This window comes from Silene latifolia, chromosome 10 (genome assembly GCF_048544455.1).
Source record: "Silene latifolia isolate original U9 population chromosome 10, ASM4854445v1, whole genome shotgun sequence".
In the NCBI taxonomy this organism is placed as follows: domain Eukaryota; kingdom Viridiplantae; phylum Streptophyta; class Magnoliopsida; order Caryophyllales; family Caryophyllaceae; genus Silene; species Silene latifolia.
In genome coordinates, this window is record NC_133535.1 from 153,917,541 (window position 1) to 153,929,380 (window position 11,840).

Sequence of the window (11,840 nt, forward strand, 5' to 3'; positions counted from 1 at the left end):
CATCACACCACAAACATTCTCATCCATTTCAAAGATAAGCTCTTTCTTTTACCTTTTGCTATTTGTCGATTGCCAGTTTTTTTTTTTTTTTTGCCAGCTGTAAATAAAGAGTTCTTATACAGATGCCATTTGACTCATTTGGTCAAATGCACTTATTTTACTAAAACGATAAACTAAAACAACAATGTAAAAGTAACGGCATCGGGCATCATAAGAGTGTTGATGGCGGACGGACGGCTGGAAACGTGAATCAACTTCAACATCCACGACATACTTGAAGTGACGATCACATGTGGCCAAAAGATCAAACAACTCTTTACTCATCTTAATGAACTGAGCTTCGGAGAAATACCTGCAACAAGACACAAAAATGTATCTCGGAGATTCATCCCCTTGGCTGTGATACAGATTATCTAGAAACCAACGAGACCTTTGACCCATCGAGAAAGACCAAAGTGCACTTACGCCACGAGGACGTAGAAAGAAAAGGTGGAATGTAGACCAGGATAGCCTACCTCCAGAGGAGATATGATAGAATTCTTGGAATTCATCATGATGATCACAACGAAAGACTATAGAGATTGCAGAGAGAGAGAGAACTTGCAGAGAGAGTTTGTGAGAGAAAGTATTTTGTATATTGAATGAATGATCAATTGTATCTTACATAGGAGGATTGGACTTCCTTATATACTACTAACTAACCGACTTAGGTTGTTAGTTAGTTAGGAAATCTATAGTTTGTTACAATTGGTATAACTAACTAACTTACACCTAACTTATAACTAACTTGGTGTGAATAGTAGGTTTATATTCCAACACCCCCCCTCAAGTTGGAGGGTGTATGACAATGCAGACCCAACTTGGATTGTAGTTGCTGATGTTGAGGACCTGAATGTGCTTTTGTGAATAAATCTGCAGGTTGGTGTAAGGTGGGAATGTAAGACAAACTAATTAATCCTTCTGCTAACTTCTCACGAACAAAGTGGCAATCCAAATCAATGTGTTTGGTGCGTTCGTGGAAAACGGGGTTCTTGGCGATATGTATGGCAGCTTGACTGTCACATTTGACAGGAATGGACTTAATGTTAGGAACTTCCATTTCAGTGAGTAACCTGCTAAGCCATGAAAGTTCAGCAGTAATTCTTCGAAGGGACCTGTATTCTGCTTCTGCTGAGGAAAGGGAAACAGTTTGTTGTTTCTTTGATTTCCATGAAATCAAACTACCCCCCAAGAAAACAAGGAAACCACTTACTGATCTTCTAGTCTGAGGGCATGCTGCCCAATCAGCATCACAAAAACCTTCCAAACAATATCCAGGCTTGTTGTTGAGTAGTATACCTTGAGAAATATCCTTTGCTAAATATTTTAGGACATGTGTGGCTGCTGTCCAGTGAGAATCCCTTGGAAAGGCCATGAATTGACTTAATAATTGGACTGAAAAGGCAATATCAGGCCTGGTGTGGGTGAGAAAATTCATCTTCCCAACTAACTTTCTGTAATCCTCTGGTTTATCAAGTAAGTTGCCTGCTTCTGCAGTCAATTTGACAGAAGGATCCAATGGACTAGCAGCTGGTTTGCAATGTAGATACCCAAACTCTTGCAATAATTCCGTGGTAAATTTTTGTTGAGTTACTGCAACTCCATTACTTAGGTGCTGAAACTCAAGACCTAGAAAGTAATTAAGTCTTCCCAAGTCCTTGATCTTGAAAGTGTTGTCCAAGTAAAGTTTTAAATCTGTAATTGCTTGCTCATCATTGCAAACAACCAAGATATCATCTACATAGATGGCCAGGAAAACTACCTTCCCATTTGTCTTTTTGGTGAAGAGAGAGTAGTCATTTTTAGACTGTTGGAAACCCTGAAGCTTTAAAGCTTGGCATAGCTTGGCATTCCATTGCCTAGAGGCTTGTTTTAATCCATACAAAGACTTTTGCAATTTGCAAACCATGCTCTTATCCTTAATGTTCAGATCTTGTGGGATCTTCATGTAGACTTCTTCATGCAAATCCCCATGGAGAAACGCATTATTGACATCTAACTGAGACATGGACCACCCTTTCTTAACAGCTACTGCAATTAGACTCCTTATTGTGGTCATCTTCACAACTGAGGAGAAAGTTTCTGTGTAATCAATCCCTTCTCTCTGTGTGTATCCTTTAACAACCAGACGAGCTTTGTATCTCTCTATGCTGCCATCTGCCTTATGCTTAACTTTGAAGACCAATTTGCTTGCTATTGCATTCTTGCCAGCAGGTAAAGGAACAATGTCCCAAGTATTGTTCTTCTCCAAGGCTTGAAATTCAGCTGCAATGGCCTCTTGCCACTCAGGGAAAGCAGCTGCTTCACTGTAACTCTTTGATTATTGGATGGGCAAGGCAACTTCTAAACCTGTGGCTGTCATAAAAGCAGAAGACATACAAGCATACACAGGCACACTCTGGGACTCACAGAGTGAGGTTAAAGTGTGACAGCAATATTCTGAAGACATAGCAGCGCATTGCAACTGGTCTTAGGCAAAGTACAGACATAATGCTGTAGATAGGATGGGGTTTTTGATGGTCTCGTTGACTGTCTAGGTGCAGCAGTCACAGGTGTGCTATTACTGACAGGAGTTGTAGAATCATGAGTAGTATTATGGATGTCATTACTGACAGTAGAGTTTGTGGTGTTAGTGACAGATGCTGTTGTATTATTTAAATTAGAAACAGTTGAACTGTTTGTTTGTATATCAGCATTATCATCAACAGGCAAAGGTACAAAATTATTCATTGTTTCTTGAACATATGGAAAGATATTCTCATGAAAAACAACATCCCTAGAAATCATAATAGCATGATTATCTAGGTTTAAAAGTTTGTATGCTTTCTTACCAAAAGGATACCCTAAAAGTACACATTTAGATGCTCTTGGAGAAAATTTATCCCTGCCTGGTTTAGGGGTAGAAGCATAGACTAAACAACCAAATGCACGCATATGACTGAGATCAGGTTTCTTGCCAAATAATAATTGAAAAGGTGACATAAATCTCAAGATTTTACTAGGAAATCTGTTTATGATATATGTAGCAGTCAAGATGCAATCTCCCCAATACTTAGTTGGTAAATTAGATTGGAATTTAAGTGCTCTTGCTGTTTCTAAAAGATGCTTGTGCTTCCTTTCTACAACACCATTTTGTTGTGGTGTATGAAAACAAGAAGTTTGATGGTTTATGCCTTTATCAAGAAGAAACTGTGCAGGGTAATTACCAGATCCAAGCTCAATAGCATTGTCAGACCTAATGATTTTTACTCTTTTGTTAAACTGAGTCTCAACCATATTCAGACATAGGAAAAGCATTACTTTTACATGATAGCAAATATGTCCAAGTACAACGAGAGAAATCATCAACAATTGTGAGAAAATACTTATAACCATTGTAAGTAGAAGTGTGATATGGACCCCATAGGTCAATGTGCAGCAACTCAAAAGAAGAAAAAGATACTGAAGTACTAACATTAAAGGACAACCTATGCTGTCTAGCCTGAGCACAAATTGAACAGGACCTCAATTTATGTTCAGAATCAGAAGAAATTTCAAACTGTAAATGCTTTAACATGTAAAGTGGTAAGTGACCTAGTCTATTATGCCAAATATTACAGCTAACTGTGGAAGTGACAGCATTAACAACAGCAGTTTCTTGAGCTTGTGCAATGTTAGCAGCACCAATTTTATTCTGTTCAGCATGGAGCAAATACAAATCATGTTGATTATTACCAAGGATCAAGGGCTTCGTGGAAGAGTCCTGCAAATAACAGACAGTAGGAGTAAAGCTCACTACTGATCCTAGTTGTTTACTTAATTTACTGATTGATAACAAGTTAAATTTGAAACATGGAACATATAGAACATTCTGCAAGGTAATGTGCCCATTCAAATAAACTGAACCTATTGTATCAATCTTAACAATTTGACCATTTGGTAATGAAATAGAAAATGGTCTAGGAAGTAATCTAAAATCAGAGAACATGGCTTTGTTAAAGCACATATGGTCACTAGCCCCAGAATCAAGTATCCAAGTATTGCAATGCATATCATCATGTGATTTTGATAAAGAATCAGAATTGGAATTAGTGTAAGACAAGATGTTACCTGCAAAATTCGCAGAAGAAGTGGAAATATCAGAAGTATTGTCTTGCAAAGCCTGAGGAGTAGAACCTTGATTGATGGGGCCATTAGTAACAGCAGCATTAGTGGCATACCCTGAATTGGTGGCTTGAAAATTTCCTTGATCACTGCTTTGCCCTTGATAAGCATTTCCAGCAAATCTTCTATTCCTATTCATCAAGTGATGACACTTTTCAACAGTGTGTCCATATTTCTTACAGTAGTTGCAGAATGGTGGCTTGTTCTCAGATGTATCATCAGCAACGTTCTTTCCTTTGTAGTTGTTCTTGAAATTGTTGTTGCCTGGAGCATTACCATTCCTTCTGTTATTCTGGAAATTGTTGATGTTGCCTTGTTGATTAGTCTGATTTTGGTTTCTGTAACCAGAATTGTAGCCAGAGTTGTTCCAAGAATTGTTTCTGTTCTGGTAGTTGTTTCTGGCATAAAGTGCAGCAGATTCCATCTGAACTTGAGATGAACTATGAATTTCCCTTTGACGCTCTTCTTGAAGCAAATAGTTATAGACAGAAGCCATCTTTGGAAGTGGGTTTTGCATAAGAATTGTCCCACGAATCACTGAATAAGAATCATTTAGACTCATAAGAAATTGAATCACCTTCTAATCTTCCTGAAATTTGATCTGCTTGACTTTAGCACCACAGTCACATTGGCAAGAACATTTTGGATTCATTCCCATACTATCAACTTCATCCCAAATTGATTTAATCTTTGTAAAAGCTGTAACAATGTTGTCTGTACCCTGAGAAAAATCGTTCAACTTCTTGTGATGAACCCCATACAATTGTGCACCATTGGACTGACCAAATCTTGCTTCAAGTTCTTCTCATGCCTCCTGTGCAGTGTTACAATACAGCACAGAATCTGCAATTTCAGGTGTTAAAGATGACAAAATCCAGGAGAAAACAATGTCATTACATCGCTGCCAATTCTTGGCTGTTGCAGAGTTTGCTGCAGGTTGAGTGATGCTACCATCAATGAATCCTATCTTGTTTTTAGCAGATAGAGCAATTAGCATCCCTCTACGCCAATTCCCAAAACCAGAGCCACCAAAAGGTGTATTAACCAATTTGATACCAGGAACATCAGTGTTATGAATGTAGTGCGGATCATCAATGTTAATGGCGTTGTTTGCAGGAGTTTCAGGCATGTTGTTCAATATAAAAGACAGTTTTGTTCAAGAAAATTTGGAAGTGAGAAACGTATGATGATGAGTTTGCAGATATGAAGAAAAAGAAAAGAAAAGAAATGATGAGTGATTGAAGATGTATGCGGAAGCAAAGAAAAGATAAACAGAAACAGGATCAGATTAATGATCCTGCTCTGATACCATGATAGAATTCTTGGAATTCATCATGATGATCACAACGAAAGACTATAGAGATTGCAGAGAGAGAGAGAGAGAACTTGCAGAGAGAGTTTGTGAGAGAAAGTATTTTGTATATTGAATGAATGATCAATTATATCTTACATAGGAGGATTGGACTTCCTTATATACTACTAACTAACCGACTTAGGTTGTTAGTTAGTTAGGAAATCTATAGTTTGTTACAATTGGTATAACTAACTAACTTACACCTAACTTATAACTAACTTGGTGTGAATAGTAGGTTTATATTCCAACAAGATAAAACACCTACACTTAGGAAAACAGTCCTTACTTAAATCATTTGTTTATCCGTACTTTTGTCACAAAGATTAAGAAAGGAGAACTAAAAGGAACTGTTTGTAATTTAAATCAGTAATAACATGTAATTTTACCAAAACAATGACAAGTGGATCAAAATTGATATATAGAAGATCAAATTATTCATTAACTTTTTTAGAATTTATTTTTCTCAATTACCTAGAGCATTGATTTTGATCGCTAGAATAGATAGTCACTTATAACATGAGTGTAATTTCCAACATATTAGATAATCACGTCATTTTATTTATTTATCACTCTATATTTGTATATCTCATCACTGGATTTAATTATATAAAATTGATATTCAACTTAATAAATCTACAAAGCAGACGCCATTTAATTAATGGTATAAAATTAATGATTTATCTATTTAATGATCCAAGTTGAAATATCATCCATATACCAATCTCCCAAATTAAATGGCTTCCAGAACGTGGGTTGCGTAAATCATGGGGAGAAAAAAATGCTTTTTAAATCTTAACTTTCAACTAAAGGCTGACACATCAGCTCCGTGATTGTTTGTTTAATAAATAGGATGTAAAGCAAGTTGTGCATTGCCAGTGCTCCATGGATCGTGGACTCATCATGGAGTATTTGAGTCTGTCTTGGATCAGGTTACTACATACCGATTACAAATATTAACCTGATCCAAAATAGACTACTCAAGTACTCAACGATCTCGTTTAATCAATTAGATCAACTAATATATAGTTGAATACTTTAATTAGTTTATCTAATTAAGCTAACTAAATAATCGAGTTTTAGAAGATGTGAATGAAATAATATTAAACGAACTAGAAATATATAGTTTTTTTTTACTGTATATTCTGATCAAATCAAATAGAGGTGGTTGGGACAAAAAATACAATGACAAATTTTTTACCAATTTGGCTAATTTGCCATCAAATAAGTGTACAACATACAATCACAAATTCTTATTTAAGACGGACATATACGTCTTAAGCATTAAGAGGGTCAAATAGGTGGATGAGACAAGAAGCAGAATGTCTAGAAAATGACAAATTCTTATCCCATTCAGCTATATGAGCCTATGAGGTAGTATTTGACCCGTTTTACACTTAAGACAAACATTAACGTCTTAAGTGAGACCAACCAAAATACAATCATAAAATCCAACATGGTTAAAAGAAAAATAACAAAGTAGAAAGCAAACTCGACTCAAAATAGAAATGAAACTTTTGACAATAAATTTCCAGAAATGCATTTGCCACTAGGACCAATGTCGTTATTGTTTGAGCATTTTAGACGCCCACAACAGTTGTCATCTAAGAAGCAAAATCCCCCTTCCTTATTACAAAGTGCTGAAAGGTCTGTTGGAGTATGTAAGTAAAACAGTTAGTTATTCTGTTATAATAAGTAGTTAAGAGTTAGTTATTACTAATCATTGTAGAATTAGGATTAGCTGTATGTTGTCCTATATTATCAATACAATTCTAAACCACTGCACCAAAAAAAAGCATTGATGCTGAAATTACTGATGGTTGGAAAGCTTACCATTTGACCAGCATTCGCCTTCAAATAAACTACCAGTAGGAAAGCATGTCAATCCAGCACAGCAACCATAAAATGTTGGAATTTTGAGTCACTAAGCACTCAAAAATACTCAAGTTGTGGCCCATTTACTTTAGCTTAATGGAGTCAAAAGATGGACTCAAACTGCCCTACTTTGTCTCCCCACTTCTTCAGCCAACCACCCACTCACCCTATATTCTAACTGATCTTTGATGGCAAGATTAGTATAAATGGAGCACCAATTCTGATTCATAAGGTCACCAAACCTACTCTCCCTTAAGTAAATATACACCATCTAAATCAGTGAGAAGGAGGGTTCGGAACCGAAATCAGAAAAGGCACACTAAGCAGACGGGTTTTTACAGCAGCAAAGGTTTATATCGGAAACGGGTTTATTTCTTTATTCGGGTTTAAAGTCGTTCAGAATACCGATAAGCAATGGCTGGAGGTTTTAATTCTCGATCCTTAATTTATCGCTTCCGCTTTCAGTTTATTGTATGTTTATTTCAGTATATTAAACATGCATATTAAGTATAAAGAACTTACATTTGGTATCAGAGCAGTTTATCGCCTCTGTCTTGCTTGTTGATTTCCGACTTCAGTTTTCCGTCCGTGATATAATGAATCTGCTAATCTCGTTTTTGCCATTAAATTCTGGAAATTTTTTTGTTGGGTTTTTCTGGAATTAATGGAGGAAGACGGGAGGTAGGGGATGAAGTTTTGCTCAATTTTGATTTTCTGGGTTTGGTTTTGTGCGTCTGTCATGAGGTTGGAGAAGAAGGCATGAATGACTTTGTCTTATATTCTTTTCAATTAATTTGTAACTATATATGTATAGTTGTTTCACTGTGTCCTTTGTTTGCCTTGGGACATGCGCACATGCAGTATGGCATCCAACACCCATTTGTTTATTTAATTGTTGGTTGCATCAGTTTGGGTTTGATTTTGCTTTAGGCTACCCACCGGTCCACCACTAGTGTATCAATTAAATAAACATGCAGTATGGCATCCCTTATTTATATCCAACACCCACTGTGGTGTTTTTTTTGTTTGCTTTTTAGTGTCAAAAGTTATCAATTTGAGTTGTACTTTTGTGTACACCAATGTTGCGCATGCTTTTGGTTGTTTCAATTGCTTTGTTATTGATCCTATTTAGTTTGCTGAAAGTGCGCATCGATAATTATTCCGCATTTTGACAACTATCGTTGAAGACCAATTAAGTTTTATTATGGTCATATATTTTTATTTTTCTATATACATAAAGTTGAGTATATAGACTAAGTTTTAATGTCAAGTGATTTTAAATTTATTAGTTAGGGAGTAGCCACAGCATCTCTAAATGATTAAATTTTATTCGAAATCACATGTGGAAACTAGACATTTTATTGTAATTAATTGTACGTAATGTGATGAGACTTACCCACAGGAATCTTATTATATTTGTATAATTAATTAGGATGTTATATTGAATTATGTTTCTTAATATACCCACAGGAATTGAGAAATGAATATAATTTGATAGTTTCATCATAAAGTTTATTTATGCATCTAATTTGAGTAGACTTTAGCCCACAGGCAAGTTTATGTCACTAGATTCATATAAGCATAATTTACATTGGTAAATTGTGATAAAGTTAAGTCTCAAATTTTTGTTACTAAGCATGTATATTTAAAATTTGCAGCAAGTTTACCTGGAAATTCCTTTGATATCAAAATAGACGTTCCTGAATTAACTGGTGATAATTTTAAGGTGTGGAAGGAAAGAGTTCTATTGCATTTAGGATTCACGCGTTTCGATTATGCTATACAACATGATGAACCGGCTAAGATAAAGGATACTAGCACACCAGATGAAGTAGATCATCGTGAAAAGTGGGAGAAATCAAACTATATTTGCACGATGTTCATAAAGACAAAATTGTGTGCTAGTATCCGAGGTTCAGTCGAGCAAATACTAAAGTTCGAGACCTTCTTAAAGCAAAAGATGAATGAACAGTTCGAAACTTCCGATAAGGCTTTGGCAAGCACCTTAATTATGAAATTTACTTCTTTGAAGATCAATGCCACTAAAGGAGTGCGTGATTTTATCATGCGCATGAGGGATATTGCAGCCCAACTTAAGGTATTGGAAGTTACTATGTCTGACTCTTTCCTGGTACATTTCATTTTGTGTTCTCTCCCAGCACAATATGCTCCCTTTAAGATCTCTTATAATACACATAAGGATAAATGGTCTCTTAATGAATTAATGACCATGTGTGTTCAAGAGGAGGGGAGGTTGTTGTTGGAGGAGGGCGAAAAGGTGAACCTAACTACTAGTACTAATAAAGAATCATCTAGTACTAGGAAGGGTCACCATAAGGATAAGGGAAAGGGTAAGATGTCCTTGAGCCGAACATTAAGAAGGAGTCTTCATGTTTCTTCTGTAAAAAGAAGGGACATATGAAGAAAGACTGCATAAAGTTCATGGCTTGGCTTAAAAAGAAAGGTAATTTTCATGCGTTTGTTTGTTATGAATCTAATATGGTTAATATTATTCATAATACTTGGTGGATTGACTCTGGTACTACAATCCATGTTTCGAATACCTTACAGGGTATGACAAACCTGCGGAAACCAGTGGCAAGTGAAAGTTCTATCTATTCAGGAAACCAGATAGGCTCGAACGTAAAGGCCGTAGGGACATGCAGTTTAATTTTGAGTAGTGGTTTTGTTTTGGTTTTGGAAAAGACATTTTATGTTCAATTTTGCTCGAATTTAATTTCAATTTCAAGGCTTGTACCGTTTGGATTTACCTTTAACTTTTCGAATTCTGGTTTCAGTATTTGCAGAAATTCTAAAGTTATTGGTTATGGTATTTTGTCTGATAATTTATATCGTCTTTATTTAGAAAATGATACCACTCAAAACACCATGCATGTTAATACTGGTTTAAAAAGAAGTATTATGAATGAAGAGTCCTCTATGTTATGGCACCGGAGATTGGGACACATCTCCATTCAGAGGGTTAAGAGATTGGTAAAGGAAGGGGTACTTGGTACTTTAGACTTTACCGATTTTGATACTTGTGTTAGTTGCATTAAGGGAAAGCAAACTAACAAATCTAAGAAAGGTGCTAAGAGGAGTTCTGACCTATTAGAAATCATACACACGGATATTTGTTGTCCGGACATGAACGCTAATGATCCGAAATACTTTATTACCTTTATTGATGATTATTCACGATATATGTACATCTACTTACTTCGTTCTAAAGACGAGGCTTTTGATGCCTTTAAATTGTTTAAGGCTGAAGTAGAGAAGCAATGTGGTAAGCACATTAAAATCGTGAGATCAGATAGAGGTGGTGAGTACTATGGTAGATATACTGAGGATGGACAAGCACCTGGTCTTTTTGCTAAATTCCTTCAAGAGCATGGGATTGTTGCCCAATACACTATGCCCGGTTCTCCCTGGATCGAATGGTGTAGCGAAAGAAGGAATCGGACATTAATTGAAATGGTGCGTAGTATGAGAAGTAATATTAAACTTCCTTCATTTTTATGGGTTGATGCACTAAAGACGGCTGCGTATATATTAAATCGAGTTCCTTCCAAGGCCGTCTCAAAGACGCCTTTTGAGTTATTCAAAGGTTGGAAACCGAGTTTGCAACATATACGCGTTTGGGGATGTCCGTCTGAGGTGAGAATTTACAACCCACAAGAAAAGAAACTAGACCCAAGGACTATTAGTGGGCATTTCATTGGATATGCCGAAAAGTCCAAAGGTTATAGGTTCTATTGTCCTTCTCATAGTACCAGAATTGTGGAATCTAGAAATGCGAAATTTCTAGAGAATGACTTAATCAGTGGGAGTACTATAGAAGTTGAACCTGAAAAGGATCAACATGAAGCTTCACCCTCTGTTTTAAGTGACAGGTTGGTTATTGTTCACGGTCCTGAAGATCGACCGCAAGTTCAACAACCAAATACAGAAATTCCACAAAATGTCGATCAAAATAGGGTGGATCATAATGAGGAAGAAGTTCACCGTGAGGTTGAACAAATTCCATTAAGAAGATCTATTCGAGAAAGGAGATCGGCTATTCCTGAAGACTATGAAGTATATCTACAAGAATTGGATTGCAATGTTGAAGCTGATAATGATCCTATGTCATTTTCACAAGCCATAAGTTCTACAGATTCAAACTTATGGATGGATGCTATGAAAGATGAGATGAATTCTATGGCGGCTAATCGAGTTTGGGATCTCGTCGAGTTGCCTGATGGTGTAAAAACCATCGGATGTAAGTGGGTCTTTAAGACTAAAAGAGACTCACTTGGCAACATCGAGAGACATAAGGCAAGACTCGTTGCTAAAGGTTTCACTCAAAGAGAAGGGATCGACTACAAGGAGACATTTTCTCCTGTATCAAAGAAAGATTCTCTTCGAGTTGTCATGGCATTAGTAGCTCATT

The 11,840-nt window shown here is 36.3% G+C and overlaps 1 protein-coding gene across 1 annotated transcript; it reads right to left on the reverse strand.

The window, feature by feature from the left end:
- Positions 1-4,762: 4,762 nt before the first annotated feature.
- LOC141608617 (uncharacterized) lies at positions 4,763-5,311 on the reverse strand. Its single transcript, XM_074427958.1, has 2 exons — positions 4,994-5,311; positions 4,763-4,903 (listed from the first exon to the last, which is right to left on the reverse strand). The coding sequence occupies exons 1-2, from the start codon at positions 5,309-5,311 to the stop codon at positions 4,763-4,765; spliced, it is 459 nt and encodes a 152-aa protein (XP_074284059.1).
- Between the last annotated feature and the right edge of the window lie 6,529 nt (positions 5,312-11,840).